The 21,158-nt window shown below is 57.7% G+C and overlaps 1 protein-coding gene across 1 annotated transcript; it reads left to right on the forward strand.

Annotated features, from left to right (window-relative positions):
* Window positions 1-287: 287 nt before the first annotated feature.
* On the forward strand, window positions 288-14,233 carry LOC133349940 (endothelin receptor type B-like). Its single transcript, XM_061563831.1, is given in 8 exon segments — window positions 288-657; window positions 660-910; window positions 1,619-1,731; window positions 5,167-5,371; window positions 6,357-6,509; window positions 9,388-9,521; window positions 10,980-11,088; window positions 12,911-14,233. Coding segments are annotated over 8 exon segments (1,494 nt in total). The 3' UTR covers window positions 13,070-14,233.
* The last annotated feature ends 6,925 nt before the right edge of the window (window positions 14,234-21,158 follow it).

Below are 21,158 nucleotides of genomic sequence, written 5' to 3' on the forward strand. Positions count from 1 at the left end.
GGAGAGAACGAGGAGAGGGGATTGGAGGCGTGGGGATGAGGATGAGGAGGGCGAGGTGATGCCCGGAGGAGACGTCATCGGTCACTGCCCCTGTACAGATCACGTCCCGGGGGCGCGCACTGCACAGAGACCACCACCCCTCACACCCCCCTGATCCCCCCCCACCTCACACCCCCCTGATCCCCCCACACCCCTCACACCCCCCCCCCCATCTCCCTCCCCCATCTCACCCAACCCCCCTCCTCCTTCCAAAACCCCCGCGCCTCCCCGGGACCCACACATTGCGCATGGCGCCCACGCCTCCTGCTCCTGCTGCTGCTCGGCTGATGACGATGTCGATGTCGGGGCTGCTGCTGATGATGATGCTGCTGATGATGTTGAGCTGCCTCGGGGCGCAGGCGGTGACCCTCCACGACACCGGCGCAACGCCGGCCCCCCAAATGGGGGTCACCACCACCTCCGCCGAGGAACCCCCGATCCTTCGCTCAACCGTGCACCCGACGGCAACCAGAATCATCGCCATCGCCAAGGGCAACGGCAGCAGCAGCAGCAGCAATAGCAGCGACGTCGTTAGCAGCGGCAGCTTCGGCAACATCGTCAGCGGCGTCAGCGGCGGCGTCGGCGGCGGCGGCGGCGTCCCCCGGGCCCCGGGGAACGGTCTCGCGCACGAGGCCCCCCGCCGTGGAGAGCCCCGTGTGCGCGCCAGCTGGAGATCCGTCGCACGTTCAAGGCGGTGAACACGGCGGTGTCGAGCGCCGTGTTCGTGGTGGGCCTCGTGGGAAACGCCACGCTGCTCAGGATCATCTGGCGCAACAAGCGGATGCGCAACGGACCCAACGCGCTCATCGGCAGCCTGGCCCTGGGCGACCTCCTCTACATCGTCATCGCACTGCCCGTGTCGGTGTACAAGGCGAGATCTTCTCTCGCCGGTTGCGAGCTCACTCCTTGTCCTGCCCCCCCCCCCCCCCCGCATGATGTTGATGTTGTTGTTGTTGAAACTCGCAGTAGCGCAGTATGAGCAAAAACTCGCCGTGTATGGCGCAAGTTGGTGCCAGGCACGACACGTCTTGATTGGTCACCGGTAGGTGAGGTCAGAATTTGGTCGATAACATCGACGATGTGAATGTAGCCGTGATGGTGGTGGATGGTCAGTGACGAGAACTTGAGACCGCCACGTGGTCCAACCCGGTCACGAGGCGTGGATCGCGCTCGGGATGTCACCCCACGTGATTATGAGTGGCACACGGGCAGAGCCACCCCACGTGATCACGAGTGGCACACGGGCAGAGCCACCCCACGTGATCACGAGTGGCACAGGGCAGAGCCACCCCACGTGATCACGAGTGGCACACGGGCAGAGCCACCCCACGTGATCACGAGTGGCACACGGGCAGAGGCACCCCATGTGATCACGAGTGGCACACGGGCAGAGCCACCCCACGTGTTCACGACTTTCCGTGCGGTCGCGGTTCGCGCGGAGGGTGGGGGTTGGGTGGGAGAGTGATGAGGTGGGAGGGGAGGGTGGAGGTGGGGTGAGAGAGCGATGGGCGAGCTCACCGTTGTCGTTATCGCTCACGCGCCGTGTCTCCCCTGTCCACGCCTCACCGTCGGGACGCAGCTCCTGGCCGAGGATTGGCCGTTCGGCGTGGCACTCTGCAAGGCGGTGCCGTTCGTGCAGAAAGCGTCCGTGGGGATCACGGTGCTGAGTCTGTGCGCGCTCAGCGTGGACAGGTGCCCGCCCTCTCCTACCCGCTCACACACACACACGGGTTTACATACCCACTCGCTTACCTACCCACCCGCTCACTCACTTACCTATCTACACGCTCACACCTTCACTCACCTACACGCTCACACACACACGGGTTTACATACCCACTCACTCACTTATCTACTCGCTCACTCACTTACCTATCTACACACTCACACCTTCACTCACCTTCACGCTCACCTACCCACATACTCGGTTAGCCCACGAGTTTACCTACCTATTCGCCTATCTAGCCACTCACCTACTTACCTCCTCACTGAATCTACTACAATATTCACTAATCCACCTGCTTATTACCGATACATGGACAAAGATTCCCCGTATCGCCTTAACAGACTGTTGGGGCAAGTGCTGTTAGCGAGCACCTATGAAGGCCGGCACGGCACACGAGGGGGTGGGTGGCCAGCACCAAGCCCGGTCGCATTTGTCTCTCCAGTGGCGATGTTTACACACCGCACCGGGTATTCATTTGAGGCTGAGTCGACCTAGGGGAGGCCCAGGAGCGTTTCAGATAATCGTCACCGGTGTTGGAGCGGGAATCGAACTCGGGTCTCCAGGTTCGTAGCGCAGCGCGCTAACCGCTCCACTACCACTCACGTACTTACCTACCCACTCACCTACTCATCTACCCACTCACCTACTCATCTACCCACTCACCTACTCATTTACCCACTCACCTACTCATCTACCCACTCACCTACTCATCTACCCACTCGCCTACCCACTCACCTACTCATCTACCCACTCACGTACTTACCTACCCACTCACCTACCCACTCACCTACTCATCTACCCACTCACCTACTCATCTACCCACTCACCTACCCACTCACCTACTTACCTACCCACTCACCTACTCATCTACCCACTAACCTACTCATTTACCCACTCACCTACTCATCTACCCACTCACCTACTCATCTACCCACTCACCTACCCACTCACCTACTCACCTACCCACTCACCTACTCATCTACCCACTCACGTACTTACCTACCCACTCACCTACCCACTCACCTACTCATCCACCCACTCACCTACTCATCTATCCACTCACCTACTCATCTATCCACTCACCTACCCACTCACCTACTTACCTACCCACTCACCTACTCATCTACCCACTCACCTACTCATTTACCCACTCACCTACTCATCTACCCACTCACCTACTCATTTACCCACTCACCTACCCACTCACCTACTTACCTACCCACTGACCTACTCATCTACCCACTCACGTACTTACCTACCCACTCACCTACCCACTCACCTACTCATCTACCCACTCACCTACTCATCTACCCACTCACCTACTCATCTACCCACTCAACTACTCATCTACCCACTCACGTACTTACCTACCCACTCACCTACTCATTTACCCACTCACCTACTCATCTACCCACTCACCTACTCATCTACCCACTCACCTACTCATCTACCCACTCACCTACTCATCTACCCACTCACCTACTCATCTACCCACTCACGTACTTACCTACCCACTCACCTACCCACTCACCTTCTTATCTACCCACTCACCTACTCATCTACCCACTCACCTACTCATCTACCCACTCACCTACTCATCTACCCACTCACCTACTCATCTACCCACTCACCTACCCACTCACCTACTCATTTACCCACTTACCTACTCACTCACCTACTCATCTACCCACTCACCTACTCATCTACCCACTCACCTACTCATCTACCTACTCATCTACCCACTCACCTACTCACCTACCCAATCACCTACTTACCTACCCACTCACCTACTCATCTACCCACTCACCTACTCATCTACCTACTCATCTAGCCACTCACCTACTTACCTACCCACTCACCTACTCATCTACCCACTCATCTACCTACTCATCTACCCACTCACCTACCCACTCACCTACCCACTCATCTACACACTCACCTACCCACTCACCTACCCACTCATCTACCCACTCACCTACCCACTCACCTACCCCCCGCCACCACCCCCGCTATGCCGCAGGTACCGCGCCGTCGCGTCCTGGAGCCGCATCCAGGGCATGGGCGTGCCGCTGTGCACTCACCTACTCATCTACCCACTCACCTACTCATCTAACCACTCACCTACGCATCTACCCACTCACCTACCCACTCATCTACCCACTTACCTACCCACTTATCTACCCACTCATCTACCCACTCACCTACCCACTCATCTACCCATCTACCCACTCACCTACTCATCTACCCACTCACCTACTCATCTACCCACTCACCTACTCATCTACCCACTCATCTACCCACTCACCTACTCATATACCCACTCACGTACTTACCTACCCACTCATCTACTCATCTACCCACTCACCTACTCATCTACCCACTCACCTACCCTCTCATCTACCCACTCACCCACTCACCTACCCACTCACCTACCCACTCACCTACCCCCCCCCCCGCCACCCCCCCCCCCCCCCGCTATGCCGCAGGTACCGCGCCGTCGCGTCCTGGAGCCGCATCCAGGGCATGGGCGTGCCGCTGTGCACTCACCTACTCATCTACCCACTCACCTACTCATCTACCCACTCACCTACGCATCTACCCACTCACCTACCCACTCATCTACCCACTTACCTACCCACTTATCTACCCACTCATCTACCCACTCACCTACCCACTCATCTACCCATCTACCCACTCACCTACTCATCTACCCACTCACCTACTCATCTACCCACTCACCTACTCATCTACCCACTCACCTACTCATATACCCACTCACGTACTTACCTACCCACTCATCTACTCATCTACCCACTCACCTACTCATCTACCCACTCACCTACCCTCTCATTTACCCACTCACCTACCCACTCACCTACCCACTCACCTACCCCCCCCCGCACCCCCCCCCCCCGCTATGCCGCAGGTACCGCGCCGTCGCGTCCTGGAGCCGCATCCAGGGCATGGGCGTGCCGCTGTGCACTCACCTACTCATCTACCCACTCACCTACTCATCTACCCACTCACCTACGCATCTACCCACTCACCTACCCACTCATCTACCCACTTACCTACCCACTTATCTACCCACTCATCTACCCACTCACCTACCCACTCATCTACCCATCTACCCACTCACCTACTCATCTACCCACTCACCTACTCATCTACCCACTCACCTACTCATCTACCCACTCATCTACCCACTCACCTACTCATATACCCACTCACGTACTTACCTACCCACTCATCTACTCATCTACCCACTCACCTACTCATCTACCCACTCACCTACCCTCTCATCTACCCACTCACCCACTCACCTACCCACTCACCTACCCACTCACCTACCCCCCCCGCCACCCCCCCCCCCCCCCCCCCCCCCCCCCGCTATGCCGCAGGTACCGCGCCGTCGCGTCCTGGAGCCGCATCCAGGGCATGGGCGTGCCGCTGTGCACGGCGCTGGAGATCGCCGCCATCTGGCTGCTCTCGCTGCTGCTCGCGGCGCCCGAGGCCGTCGGCTTCGACCTCCTCGTCTCCGAGTACCGCGGCGTCACCCTGCGGACCTGCATGCTCGCGCCGCAGCAGAGCGGCGCCTTCATGCGCGTGCGTGTGCTGCGTGTGGCGCGCGGTGACACTGGCACAGTGCAACTGACAGTGACACACTGACACAGTGACACGGTGACACTGGCACAGTGCAACTGACAGTGACACACTGACACAGTGACACGGCCTTCATGCGCGTGCGTGTGCTGCGTGTGGCGCGCGGTGGCACTGGCACAGTGACACGGTGACACACTGACACAGTGAAACTGACACAGTGAAACTGACAGAGTGACACACTGGCACGGTGACACGGTGACACTGGCACAGTGAAACTGACAGAGTGACACACTGACACGGTGACACGGTGACACTGACACAGTGAAACTGACAGAGTGACACACTGACACGGTGACACGGTGACACTGGCACAGTGAAACTGACAGAGTGACACACTGACACACTGACACGGTGACACTGACACAGTGAAACTGACAGTGACACACTGACACGGTGACACTGACACAGTGAAACTGACAGTGACACACTGACACGGTGACACGGTGACACTGACACAGTGAAACTGACAGAGTGACACACTAAAACGGTGACACTGACACAATGAAACTGACAGTGACACATTCACACGGTGACACTGACACAGTGAAACTGACAGTGACACACTGACACGGTGACACTGACACAGTGAAACTGACAGAGTGACACACTGACACGGTGACACGGTGACACGGTGACACTGACACAGTGAAACTGACACACTGACACACTGACACGGTGACACGGTGACACTGACACAGTGAAACTGACAGAGTGCCACACTGACACGGTGACACTGACACAGTGAAACTGACACACTGACACGGTGACACGGTGACACGGTGACACTGACGCACAGCTTGAGCCACGCACCACACACAGCAGGCCGTGTCACACCTCACCACGATCCCGGCACGACACCAAGCACCACCCCGCCCGTGCCCCCCGCCCCCCGCCCCCCGCCCCGCTCCCCCCGCCCCCCGCCCCCCAGGTGTACAAGGTGGCCAAGGACTGGTGGCTGCTGGGCTTCTACTACTGCATGCCGCTCGCCTGCACCGGCGCCTTCTACTCGCTCATGGCGTGCGAGATGCTGAGCCGGAAGCGCGGAGACCTCCGCCTCTCGCTCAGCGACCACCTCAAGCAGGTGCAGCGCCGTGGTGGTGGTGCTGGTGGCGGTGGTGGTGGTGGTGGCGGTGGTGGTGGCGGTGGTGTTATTGGTGGTGGCAGCGGTGGTGGTGGTGGTGGCGGTGGTGGTGGTGGCGGCGGTGGCGGCGGTGGCGATGGTGGTGGCGGCGGTGGTGGTGGTGGTGGTGGCGGTGGCGGTGGTGGCGGTGGTGGCGGCGGTGGCGATGGTGGTGGCGGCGGTGGGGGCGGTGGTGGCGGCGGTGGTGGTGGCGATGGCGGTGGTGGTGGTGGCGGCGGTGGCGGCAGTGGGGGTGGTGGCGGCAGTGGGGTGGTGGTGGTGGTGGCGGTGGCGGCGGTGGCGATGGCGGCGGCGGCAGTGGGGGCGGTGGCGGCGGTGGCGGCGGTGGCGGCGGTGATGGTGGCGGCGGTGGGGGTGGCGGCGGTGGGGGCGGTGGTGGCGGCGGTGGCGATGGTGGTGGCGGCGGTGGGGGTGGTGGTGGCGGCGGTGGTGGTGACGATGGCGGTGGTGGTGGCGGCGGCGGTGGCGGCGGTGGCGGCGGTGGCGGCGGCGGTGGTGGCGATGGCGGTGGCGGTGGTGGCGATGGCGGTGGTGGTGGTGGCGGCGATGGTGGTGGCGGCGGTGGGGGCGGTGGGGGCGGTGGTGGCGGCTGTGGCGGCGGTGGCGGCGGTGGCGGCGGTGGTGGCGGCGGTGGTGGAGGCGGTGGTGGCGGTGGTGGTGGTGGTGGCGGCGGTGGTGGTGGAGGCGGTGGTGGCGGTGGTGGTGGTGGAGGCGGTGGTGGCTGTGGCGGTGGTGGTGGTGGTGGCAGTGGTGGCGGTGGCAGTGATGGTGGCGGTGGCGGTGGTGGTGGTGGTGGCGGTGGTGGTGGCGATGGAGGCGGTGGTGGTGGTGGTGGTGGTGGCGGTGGTGGTGGTGATGGGGGCGGTGGTGGTGGTGGTCGTAGTGGTGGCGGTGGTGGTGGAGGCGGTGGCGGTGGGGGCGGTGGTGGTGGTGGTTTGGCAATGGTGGTTCTCGATCTGGTACTGATGGTTCGGTATCTGGATCTGATGTTTTTGTATCTGGTACTGGCGGACCTGTATCTCGTTATGGTGGTTCGGTATCTGGTTCTGGTGGTTCGGTATCTGGTTCTGGTGGTTCGGTATCTCGTGCTGATGGATCGGTATCTGGTACTGGTGGGTCTGTATCTAGTTATAGCGGTTCTGTATCTGCCCCCGTGTGGTCCTGATTATTTTCTGTCTGGTTCTGGTGCGTGGTTATTGTGGCAGGGTTGTTATTGTGTGTGGTGATTGTGTGTGGTGATTGTGTGTGGTGATTGTGTGTGGTGATTGTGTGTGGTGATTGTGTGTGGTGATTGTGTGTGGTGATTGTGTGTGGTGGTGAGATGTTAACGTTCTCGCCTGGTATACAGGTGGTCGTTGGTTCGACCCCAACCCTGACGCCTGCTGTATATTTGGAGTTTGCGTGTTCTCCCCGTGGTCGTGTGGATTTTTCTCCAGGTCCTCCGGTTTTTCCCTCCACACTTAGAAACACGCTGTTTGAGTATTTGGCTGCTCGACATTTCCGCATGATGATAAGCCACTTCGTGGAGCTATCATTTGTGCAAGCTGGCTGGTAAAATAGCCATACAGCTCAGTGGGCCTTACCTGGTAACATAAACAAATGTTTTTAGATTTTATAGTTTATTGTGCCTGTGTGTGTGTGTGGTGACTGTGTGTGTGTGGTGGTTGTGGTTGTGTGTGTGTGGTGATTGTGTGTGTGTGTGGTGATTGTGGCTGTGTGTGTGTGTGGTGACTGTGTGTGTGTGTGGTGATTGTGGTTGTGTGTGTGGTGATTGTGATTGTGACTGTGTGTGGTGATTGTGTGTGCGTGGTGATTGTGTGTGTGTGTGGTTATTGTGTGTGTGTGTGGTGATTGTGGTTGTGTGTGTGGGGATGTGACTGTGTGTGTGAGGTCTCACTCCGAATCAGTTGAGCGGCAATATCTTTTCATCGGTTGCGTAACGCTGTGTGGAAGCTACCTGGTCTGTCGCTCCGCACGAAGCTTCAGGTCTTCTCGGCCACGGTCATTCATTCCCTCCCTTCTCTACGCTTGCGAAACGTGGACTCCCCTAATGGAGCATCTTCGCCGGTTGGAAACATTTAGGCTGGCCTGCCTACGATCCATCCTGGGTTTAACCAGGCTGGATTGTGTGAGGAGCTCACAAATCCTTGAAAGATCTGGGCAAAGTCCCATCGGTGAGCTCCTCCGATAGGCAAGGTTGCGTTGGCTGGGTCATGTAGCCCGCATGCCCAGCCACCGCATGCCTAAACAGCTTTTGTTCGGCCGGATCGAGGGGGCTAAACGGGCGCGGCACGGGCTAGAGAAGAGATGGAGTCATGTGGTACAGGAGGACGTGGAGCTGAGTGGACTTGCCGATGACTGGTACCAGCGGTGTCAAGATCGGCCTCAGTGGAGGAGGCTCGTGAAGGACACTACTGGGCAGTTGGAGGCAGTCGCCCTACAACAACAACGGAGGGCGGAGGAGCGACGCTCACAACAACGAGCGGAGCGCCGGGTGGCTAAAGCACAGCAAGTTGGTACAGTAGGGGGCAAAGGTGGTACATCAGCCAGTCATCTCGGTCATCTCGGTCAGTCGACCCGTGGCACCTGCTGGGTCTGCCCCGTGACCTCCTGCCAGCGGGCGTTCGACACTTCACGTGGCCTCAAGGTGCACTGGGCCTGGCACAAGCGTCGTGGTGACGTCACCGCCACTTAGTGGCGAATGGCGGTTGTTGTGTGTGACTGTGTGTGTGTGACTGTGTGTGTGTGTGACTGTGTGTGTGTGTGACTGTGTGTGTGTGTGGCTGTGTGTGTGACTGTGTGTGTGTGGTGAGTGCAGCGACGCGAGGTCGCCAAGACGGTCTTCTGCCTGGTGTTGGTGTTCGCCGTCTGCTGGTTCCCGCTGCACCTGAGCCGCACGCTCAAGAACTCCGTCTACAGCGCCGTGGACCCGGGTCGCTGCGACCTCCTCAGGTCTCCCCCCACCCTCCCCTCCCACCTCATCACTCTCCCACCCCACCTCCACCCTCCCCTCCCACCTCATCACTCTCACCCCACCTCCACCCTCCCCTCCCACCTCATCACTCTCACCCCTCCCCCACCCTCCCCTCCCACCTCATCACTCTCTCACCCCACCTCCACCCTCCCCTCTCACCTCATCACTCTCACCCCCTCCCCACCCTCCCCTCCCACCTCATCACTCTCTCACCCCACCTCCACCCTCCCCTCTCACCTCATCACTCTCACCCCACCTCCACCCTCCCCTCCCACCTCATCACTCTCTCACCCCACCTCCACCCTCCCCTCTCACCTCATCACTCTCACCCCACCTCCACCCTCCCCTCCCACCTCATCACTCTCCCACCCCACTTCCACCCTCCCCTCCCACCTCATCACTTTCCCACCCCACCTCCACCCTCCCCTCCACCTCATCACACTCCCACCCCACCTCCACCCTCCCCTCCACCTCATCACACTCCCACCACCCCACCTCCACCCTCCCCTCCACCTCATCACTCTCTCACCCCACCTCCACCCTCCCCTCCACCTCATCACCACTCTCCACCACCACCTCCACCCCTCCCCTCCCACCCTCACACTCTCTCACCCCACCTCCTACCCTCCCTCCACCTCATCACACTCACCCCACCCCACCTCCACCCCACTCCACCCCTCCCCCACCTCATCACCTCCCACCCCACCTCCACCCTCCCCCCTCCCACCTCATCACTCTCTCACCCCACCTCTACCCTCCCCTCCACCTCATCACACTCCCACCCCACCTCCACCCTCCCCTCCCACCTCATCACTCTCTCACCCCACCTCCACCCTCCCCTGCCACCTCATCACTCTCCCACCCCACCTCCACCCTCCCCTCCCACCTCATCACTCTCTCACCCCACCTCCACCCCTCCCCTGCCCCCTCATCACTCCCACCCACCTCCACCTCCCCTCCCACCTCATCACTCTCTCACTCCACCTCCACCCTCCCCTCCCACCTCATCGCTCTCCCACCACCTCCCCACTCTCACACCTCATCGCTCACCCTCCTCCCCGCTCTCTTGCCCGCTCTCTCCCCACTTCCTCTTCCCTCTCTCCCACTTCCTCCCCGCTCTCCCCCCTCGTCACTCTCCCACCCGCCGTCACCCTCCCCTCCCACCTCACCGCTCTCCCTCTCCCCCCTTCTCTCTCCTACACTGTGGACACCCCTCGCTGGGGTCCCGCGCAAGACCCCAGCACTCCTTGCCACAACACCCACTGCCCCCCCCCCCCCACTCTCTGGGGGGATGACCCCAGGGTGAGGCTTTTGACCCGAGTGCGGTCCAGGGGTCATGTCCTGGACTCACCCAGAATTAAGAGCCCCTCCCTACCCCCCTGCCCCCCCTCCTTCGTCAGGAAGTGCTCTCTGTGACCCCCAGTTTTGTGCCACAGCTCCCTGCTGGTGCTGGACTACGTGGGGGTGAACATGACCTGCATCAACTCCTGCATCAATCCCATCGCCCTCTACCTGGTGAGCAAGAGATTCAAGAACTGCTTCAAGGTGAGCAGCCACGACTTATCCCGCCAGGCTCACCCCGGGCTCACTCACCCCGGGCTCACTCACCCATGGCTCACTCGGACTCACTCACCCCGGGCTCACTCACCCCGGGCTCACTCACCCCGGGCTCACTCGGACTCACTCACCCATGGCTCACTCACCCATGGCTCACTCGGACTCACTCACCCATGGCTCACTCGGACTCACTCACCCCGGGCTCACTCACCCCGGGCTCACTCACCCATGGCTCACTCACCCCGCCCGGCTCACCCTGGGCTCACTCACCCCGGGCTCACTCACCCATGGCTCACTCAGACTCACTCACCCCGGGCTCACTCACCCCGGGCTCACTCACCCCGGGCTCACTCGGACTCACTCACCCATGGCTCACTCACCCCGGGCTCACTCGGACTCACTCACCCATGGCTCACTCACCCATGGCTCACTCGGACTCACTCACCCATGGCTCACTCACCCATGGCTCACTCGGACTCACTCACCCATGGCTCACTCACCCATGGCTCACTCGGACTCACTCACCTATGGCTCACTCACCCATGGCTCACTCGAACTCACTCACCCACGGCTCACTCACCCATGGCTCACTCGGACTCACTCACCCATGGCTCACTCACCCATGGCTCACTCGGACTCACTCACCCCGGGCTCACTCACCCATGGCTCACTCACCTATGGCTCACTCGGACTCACTCACCCCGGGCTCACTCACCCCGGCTCACTCACCCATGGCTCACTCGGGCTCACTCACCCCGGGCTCACTCATTCATGGCTCACTCGGACTCACTCACCCAGTCACAGTATCAGTACCACACTCCCCCTGTCTCACTCGCCAGTTGCCACGTGACTTTAAAAACAACAACAACAACTCGAGTTAATTCTGACAGTGTCGTCTTAAGATCGATCATGAACTTTAGCAGCCGGGTAGTGGTTGGTGGCTACGCTGCACGCGGTCCCCGTGATCCACAACTGTGGAGTCAGCAGGGAGGGGTTGTTGGATCACCACGCAGATGCTACTCTTTGGTTCTTTCGGTAAAGTCACGTAGATAAAACATAATAATAAAGTGAATTAAAAAATTGAATATATATAAATAATAAACACTAACAAAAAACACTAATGTAGACTGTAGCCTGGTTCTTTATCGGAGTGAGGGTACTGGCAATCTATAATGTGGACTGTAGCCTGGTTATCAAGTCTGGTGAGTGTACTAGTAGTCTACATCATAGACTACCAGTACTCTCACCAAACTTAATAATCAGGCTACAGTCCACATTATAGACTGCCAGTACCCTCACTCCGATGAAGAACCAGGCTACAGTCCACATTAGTGTTTTTTTATTATTTGTATTCACTTTTTTTTCTACGTGACTTTACCGAAAGAACCAAAGAATATAAATTCCTGCAGTCACGAAAGTTTTAAGTCAAAATTTCCCCACGCAGATGCTGCGGGCGTCGAGGGAGTTGCTATACACCGGCTCGCAGCAAGTGGATTAATCGCCATCTGTTGCTGTCTGTACGGGGATCGAGTGTTGCTGCCTCGCGCGAGGCGTAGTAGGGTTTCCCCGGGTGCTCCGGTTCCCCATTGATTGGCTGAAAACGTCGTACAAATAGCAACCCGATGTGGCAGCAGGACCCCCGGCCGAGCGAAGTCATTTATAATGAAATTACTATAATCGCTTCGGTGCCGGAGTTGATCACTTGGCGAGGGGGTAGACGTGGAGTCCAGGGCGCACGATGGAGAGTCGGGGTCACCCTCGTGGGCGACCAGCGAGTGACCCCTCTTCCCCCCCCCACCCCCTCCCCCAGTCCTGCCTGTGCTGCTGTTGCGAGGGCAAGGCTCTGCTGGGGGGCCCTGGCCCACGGAACAAGGTCTTCTACAGCAAGTGGAGGGGGCGGGGGCCCCCCGAGTTGGGGGGCTCCGAGCGGAGCACGACGCGTTCCAGCCACAAGTACAGCTCCTCCTGAGCTACGGAGACGACGTGGAGACGACACGGAGACGACACGGAGACACGGGGACACGGGGACACGGAGACACGGGGACACGGGGACACGGAGACGTGGGGTGACGGAGAGACATAGACACGGAGACGTGGGGATGGAGGGATGGAAACACGGGGACGGAGACAGAGACACAGAGACGCGTGGAGACGCGGAGACACGGAGACACGGAGACGCGGAGACACGGAGACGTGGGGAGACGGAGAGACATAGACAATGAGACGTGGGGATGGAGACACGGGGACACGGGGACGGAGACATGGAGACGCGCAGAGATGCGGAGACGCGGGGACGCGGGGACACGGAGACACGGGGAGACGAAGACGCAGAGACACGGGGACTAAGAAGTGACAGCACGGAGACACGGGGAGACACGGGGACTTGGAGACTCGGGGAGACGTGACAGTACGGAGACACGGGGAGACACGGGGACTTGGAGACTCGGGGAGACGTGACAGTACGGAGACACGGGGAGACACGGGGACTTGGAGACTCGGCGACTCGTGGACTTGGGCACACGCGTGTACAGTGACACAAGCACAGAGGAGCGAGCGCGCACTCCGGATGAACCTCACCAAACGTCGCTCAGATCGACTCCTTCACTGGACGCTCACCCAGCTGCACTTGACCTCACTGGCGACATCTCCCTCCTGACCCCCCCTCCCCACTCGCACTCACTGTGCCCCCCACCGTCGGGCGGCCTGGAGCCGCCCCCCCCGCTTTCCCCTCCTCCTCCTGCCCCCCCCCCCCGAGAGAGAGAGGGGGGTGGGGGTAGACCCGCGGATCGGTCGTGTTTTTTTTTGTCGCGGTTTGATTCTCACACCGAGGAGTTGCTGTAATCTCCTCCACCCCCCCTCCCCGAAATAATTTGACGATGATGCAGCTTACCCCCCCACCCAGCCCCCACACGATCACCCCCTTGATGCGTACGCGCCCCCCCCCCTCCCCTCCCCCGCGCGATTATTCACCCAGTAGAGTAGAGGAGTAAAGGAAGAGTGTGATGATGATGATGACGGCGGTGCCAACTCTACCCATTGACTCTTGTCTCAATTCTGCAACGTGGCCCCAATGAGTCTGATGGGGACAGAGGTATGTGGGGGGGACAGGGGTACGTGGGGGGGACAGGGGTCTGGGAGGGGCAGGGGTCTGGGGGTGACAGGGGTACGTGGGGGAGACAGGGGTACGTGGGGGGACAGGGGTACGTGGGGGATAGAAGAACACGTGGATTATTACTCTTTGGTTTTTTCGGTAAAGTCACGTAGGTAAAAAAAGAAAATTTAAATATATTAAATTGCTGTATCAAGTGATACAGCAATTTTGCTGTGACGGTGCCACCTGAAGACGGAAGGTTGTGTTGCCTCCGAAACGTCGTGATTTAATTTATTTTAATTTTCTTTTTTTACCTACGTGACTTTACCGAAAAAAACAAAGAGTATGGACCCTTGCAGTCACGAAAACTTCAAATCTAGAACGTGGATTATTACATCGCATGATCGTGGGAGATGGCAGCGGGTTGGGGAAGCCTTCATCCAGCAGTGGATTGAGCAACGCTGATGGTGGTGAAGGTGAGTGTAGAATGCCACGAGCTGGGGGCGGGGGTTCAAGCGGCGTCGACTGTGGAACTGCTTCGGTTGTTCTGCCAGAAGGAAAGAAGTGATGGCGTGATTTGGCCGCATCAACCTGCGGTGTCCGTGATGACGAAATCTGTAATTTCACTCAAAGAGCTTCCGCGAGCCACCCCGAGGAGGTGGAGGGAGAGGAGAGGGGGTCACAGGAGGGGGTCACAGGAAGGGGGTTAAAGGGTCCCCAGATGCAGCCCCCTCACCCCCCCTCCCCTCTTCTCGAGTCTAGGAGCAGAGCGGTGGCACCAATACGTGCCCAAGCGCTGCGCCTTATCCCGTCTCTCCACCAACTCTCCCCATCACAGCCGCTCATCTCACCCCATCATCTCAAAATCATCTCATCCCATTATCGTCTGATTGCATCATCTCAACTCGTCAGCTCATTTGATCTTCTAAACCAGGAGAGTAGCGTGGTTTGGCATGGGTCTCCGTGGGGTGCACACCCCCCCCCCACCCCCCGCATCAAATTTCGTGACTGTTCTTCATAGCTCGGGGCTTGAGCCCCCCCCCCTTCTGGCCTGGCCAGTGGCACCCCCGGCGCTGTTCATGGCTATGGCACTCGCCTCAATCCATCCCATCAGCTCCTCCCATCACTCTGCGTCATCTCACTACATCGTACCACAATCTCACAGTCTCATCCCACCTCATCCCGTCTCTCCAGCACCCTATTACTCGATGACCCCACGTCTCGATCAGCCCATCTGGATCATCTCAGAGTCTCCCTTCTCTCAACCCCTCGCTCCCCCAACTCCATTCCTCGCCATTCCTGGAAACGTCTCGCTCTGATCACAACCGCTGCAGGACAGGAAGGGGGTTAGGTCCCTGGCACCCCCCCCCCCCAGCGCCTTCCCGCTTCCCCCCTCCCCACCACAGGAGCGAGGTGACTCCCCGCTCCTGACCCCTCTCCTCCCCCATCCTCCACCAAGACCCCCACGACTCAATGCGGGGTCTGTTCCCAGTGGTGCCCGAGGGGTATTCTATGGGACCCCAAATAGCCCCTCCCCCGCCCCCCCCCCCCCACACCACGGACAAGGGGACCCCCTGTGCCCGCGAACACGAGAGCCCCCGCTTCTTGTCAAAGAGGACACGGGACGCAGGGCCATAGTCTGGCTCCATGAGCCCCGCGAAGACAGCGACTCCTATCTCCACCCCCCCCCCATGAGGTCCCCCGCAGGATCGCTGTGGGGAGAGAGCCTCGTGCCCTCAAGACTTCCAGGAAGGAGCAAGCGCACGGGCTCGTGGAGCGAGACCAAACGCCGCACTCCATCAGAATTCAGAATGAGAGGCCAGAATTGAATTGCCCGGGGCAGCCACCGAACAACACAGCTACTCTGTCAAGGGCGACCCGGCCGGCAGACGCCAGCGCAGCAGGGCGTTACAAATCACCAGTTACACGTGACTTTAAAACAACCCGAGTTTAATTCTGACAGTTGTCGTCTTAAAAAAACAAACTGTTACGAACATCAACAGGCGGGCAGTGGGCTACGCTGCACGTGGCGCGCTGCCTGTAGTCCAAGCACCGTGGAGGCAGCAGCAGCGAGGGTTAGTGGAACACCGTGCGCGCACCTGGTGAAACTCCCTTCCCGTGCGCGTCGAGGAGGCGCTTGCACCCTGGTTCGCCAGGAGAAGGCGGTACAGCAAGTTGACTAATCGCCATCTGTTTCTATCTGTACGGGGATATAGCGGCTGTCTCCATGGCGCGCGCGCGTTTTCCCCCGGCTACTCTGGTTTCCTCTTCACGTGTGGAATAAGCAACACGCAGAAATAATTGGATGGAAACATAATAAAACTTACAGATAAACCCATGGCAGCAACCACTCCTGAAAAAAGATTCCTGTGTAGTTTTCCTGGATAATTCAAATTAATTAAGACAACATTCGCAGTTTAACACGGAGTAGGATTTCGCCTACTCCGTGTTAGATCGCGTAAATATATAAAAGTGTCGTTAAACCCGCCACCACCCGACACAGCCAACTAGTAAGGGTTGTCACGTACACAGAAGAACGTGGCCAAATCGTCAGCGGCGTGTTGGAGAGCCAAGCCACAACATTTGTCCCAGGGACGGGACCTTGGCCCAGCCACGGGGATCTCGCTATCCCAGAGCGACGCGCCCTGGATGGAGCCTCCTCCACTGGCAGTGTTCGTGAATCTCGAGATGACAACATCGAGGAATCTCGCTCCCAGTCTTCCTTCTTTCCGCGAGAGTCGTGCACGCGTCTCCCCCCCACCTCCCCCCACCACGGAATCTACTGCCACCTGCCCCCACTCTCACAGCCCCCCCACCCCATCCCAAAACAGTCCCAGGCTGCCCCCAGGCGCCGTTTTAATTGCTGGAGCAAAGGCGCCGCGTCTATCTTTAGCGGCGGCAGCGGCAGCAGCAGTAGATATTGGGCTCTGGAATGGAATGGTGAGATTGGTCACGGACCCCTCCACCCCCTCACCGCGCCCCCCACACGGGTCAGCCCGGTCAGCTACAAACATCACCATCATCTCATTGTTGCCACCACGTCTGCTTTCGCGACGGAGTTTTGATTCATAATTGATATTTTTTGGGGGGGTGGGGGGTGGGGTGGGATCTCGTGAGCACAGTGCCAATGTGTGTCGTACACCCTTCCTCCACCCGACACGGCCGAATAAATGTAGTGACATACAGGAGTTGTATTGTTTGCGTCTCAATGTCATCGTTAACTTGTTGCAACTGGGCACGACATGCAACTCAACTTAACTTTATTATTATTTAAACATTTATTGCCAACTAACGCCAACGCTATGCAGTTCGCTCGCTCTCGTCGAGAGGAGGACTCAAGAGGCGTGAGGAGGAGGCACAGTCGAGAGGCAGCATCAGCAGCAGCTACGCGGCGAGGAGCCGCCGCTACCAACAATTGGCAAAGCCCTGCGGTCCTCTACATATTAAGATGGTTTCAGCCAATGAGTGTTCATGCATGTGGGAGGAAACCGGAGCGCCCGGAGAAAACCCCACGCGTGCGAGGGAACAACGCTCTATCCCACACGGAATGGACGTGATGTTGGTCCGCACATGGCTCTACGGCCTTGTGGTGAGCCAGGGGTATGGGACCTCCTTGACGCTCGTGGGAAGGGAGTTTCGCAACATCTGTGCGGTGATCTACCAACCCTGGCTGAAGCCTCCTTAGTGCTGGATTACAGGCCGCGGGCATAGCCACCATCTCCTGGCTTCACAGACCAACCCTCACTCCAGCCATAACCATCGCATCAGCCATCACTATCACTCCTACACCCATCACACATCAACCATCACTCCCACATCCATCAAGTATCATCCGTTACCATCACTCCCACACCCATCACGCATCAACCATCACTCCCACACCCATCACTCATCATCCATTACCATCACTCCTACTACACCCATCACACATCATCCAATAACCATCACACGTCATCCGTTACCATCACTCCTACACCCATGACACATCAACCATCACTCGCACACCCATCACTCATCATCCATTACCATCACTCCTACTACACTCATCACACATCAACCATTACCATCACTCCTACTACACCCATCACACATCCAATAACCATCACACATCATCTATTACCATCACTCCTACTACACCCATCACACATCAACCATCACTCCTACACCCATCACACGTCATTCATTACCATCACTCCTACTACACCCATCACACATCAACCATCACTCCTACACCCATCACACATCTTCCATTACCATCACTCCCACACCCATCACGACTCATCCATTACCATCACTCCTACTACACCCATCACACATCAACCATCACTCCCACATCCATCAACCATTACCATCACTCCTACTACACCCATCACACATCAACCATCACTCCCACATCCATCAACCATTACCATCACTCCTACACCCATCACACATCTTCCATTACCATCACTCCCACACCCATCACGACTCATCCATTACCATCACTCCTACTACACCCATCACACATCAACCATCACTCCTACACCCATCACACATCAACCATTACCATCACTCCTACTACACCCATCACACATCAACCATTACCATCATTCCCACACCCATCATACATCATCTATTACCATCACTCCTACACCCGTCACACATCAACCATTACTCCTACATTCATCACACATCATCCAATAACCATCACTCCTACACCCATCACACATCAGCCACCACTATCGCTCCTTATTTTTACTGCGTGCAATCGCGAACAACAGCCATATATCAGACACGAGTACATCTAATCAGCATAATCATTGCTTCACTGCAGCTCAAGGACTCACTCCTACAGGGCGTGTGGTGACGTTACAAGATGTCCACGTGTGCGGAATTTGAAGGCCTCGAGACCAGAATCGGTGATTTCGCCGACAATGTGTTCATCGGGGAGGCAGTTCCATATCCGGGCAGCAGAATAAGAAGAATGGAGCTTCTGTCCAGGGAGCATGGACTGGCAAACTCGGGGTGGGGGGGGGGCAAGGCCGTGGCTAGGCAGGGTTCTGCTTAATCGGATGGCACGACGTCTTTCGTATGGGGGGGGGGGGGGGGAACGTGGCCTCAAGGTCTGCGGGGGGGGCATTACATTTTGTACAGGGACTGTGACAGCAGCAACTCGTACACCCCATCACACATCATATATCACGCGTTAACATCGCCCACATCCACACCTCCAGCGAGAAACTGTTACAAATAATAAAATCGTGCCCTTCATTTATTTATTTAGTCTTGCGACTCGGTGAGGCTGTCCTTGGGGCAGTTGGCCATGAATTCCACCAATAGGAGTGTCGCTGCTTGCGAGAGGAACCCCGAGAAACTCCACCAGGCACAGGCGGGAGGTGACACTCCAAATTCCGCACAGACAGGTCCAAGAATCATTGTTCTGTGTTGCCCTCTCCCGAGCAACCACCTCGCAGCACAAGCCAAATGAACCGAAAATTCCCTGGCAGTCTTCTGGGCAAGTACTGCCCAGCGGTGGTGGATTATCCTAGTAGCAAATGTAGCTACACATGTAGCTACGGGCACCGCACTTTCAAGGGCCCCGCGCGAAATGCTTTCAAGCTATCAATTCCGGTTCAGTGATTCTGCACTCGCTCTATTACTATAGTACTATACCGCCTTCAACTTTTATGAACGACTGGGTGTTTAAGGTTAGCGATTTGTCGTATTATCTGGCTGTATAGCAAATGAGAAAATAAAATTATTTTACTATGCAAGTAAAAAATTTGTGTTTTAATATGTATGTGTGTTTTTTAGGGCTCCTTTATAACATTTGCTACAGGGCCCACACTAGCTTCATCCGGCACTGCTGACCAGGCGCACACCCGCTTAGCTTCCTAGATCACGACCAGATCGCGGCGCATTCAGGGCCATGTGGTCGCGATAACGACTGAACATTCCGATAACGCACAAACCATCGCACAGATCGATTCAAGAATCCGCCAACCGCATCGCGATCTCCTCCTGGTGGCGCGGCCTTGTGACAGCAAATTCCACAAAATCATCGCCATGCCGTGGTCTCATTCCTTCCTCGCTTCGATTGTCGCTTCGCTCCCCATTGCTGCGGCAGCGGGCAGGCGAAGAGGGCTGCGGGAGCGACGTCTCTCCGCGTGAGGTCTGCACTCTCCTCGGCAACCCCCGAAAACGAGGAGCCGGTCCTGGGAACCCTGGTGGGGACTGCGGGACGGGGTGGCCGGGGAGAAAGGGGTCACAGCTGCACACACACCTGGACGTGGAAATGTTGGCACCTGGTGTACAACGCATCGGTGATCCGCTGTGGGTTCGTTCCTTCACCCCCTCATCTCCCTCCTCCTCCCTAACCTCCCGACTCCCACGTTGGCGAAACGCACCTGAGCCCCGGCCCGTGACGTCACGCAGGTGTGAATATTGATACGGGCAGTGTGAACTCTGTTTGCGTTCGTGATTGTCATCGTCGTGCTGATGTTGCCCGCTCCGCGTGTTCCTCGTCATGTCTCTCAGTGGAGCGCGTCATCATCATCGTCGTCGTCGTCATCGCCCAGTGAATGTTATTCCGACGCTGTCAGTGATGCCATTGTCTTCTGAATCAGCCACTCAAATCATTCCCTTAAGGCAGATGGACTCAATCATATTCGTCAATAACACTGTAGCCTTAAAGATAAAATATATATTATCGGCGACGTTTCGGGCAATGGCTCTTCTTCACGGCACACGATGTCCTTTGTGCATAGCACTTACACGTCCGACATAATTGTGAAATCTATGTGCTTTAAAAGGGTAATTTCCTGAAACGTCGTATTTCATATTTTTTTTTTTTACGATTTAAACCAGAGGCAAGACCCAATGAGCTATGCGCAGCTCTTTCCCAGAAGCGACCTGGCCACTAATGATAGCTCAGCGAAGTGGCTTATCATCACGTGAACCTTTTATGTCAGACAAATTACAGCCCTGT

This window comes from Lethenteron reissneri, chromosome 32 (genome assembly GCF_015708825.2).
Source record: "Lethenteron reissneri isolate LAM-NWPU_2019-01 chromosome 32, ASM1570882v1, whole genome shotgun sequence".
Lineage (NCBI taxonomy): Eukaryota > Metazoa > Chordata > Hyperoartia > Petromyzontiformes > Petromyzontidae > Lethenteron > Lethenteron reissneri.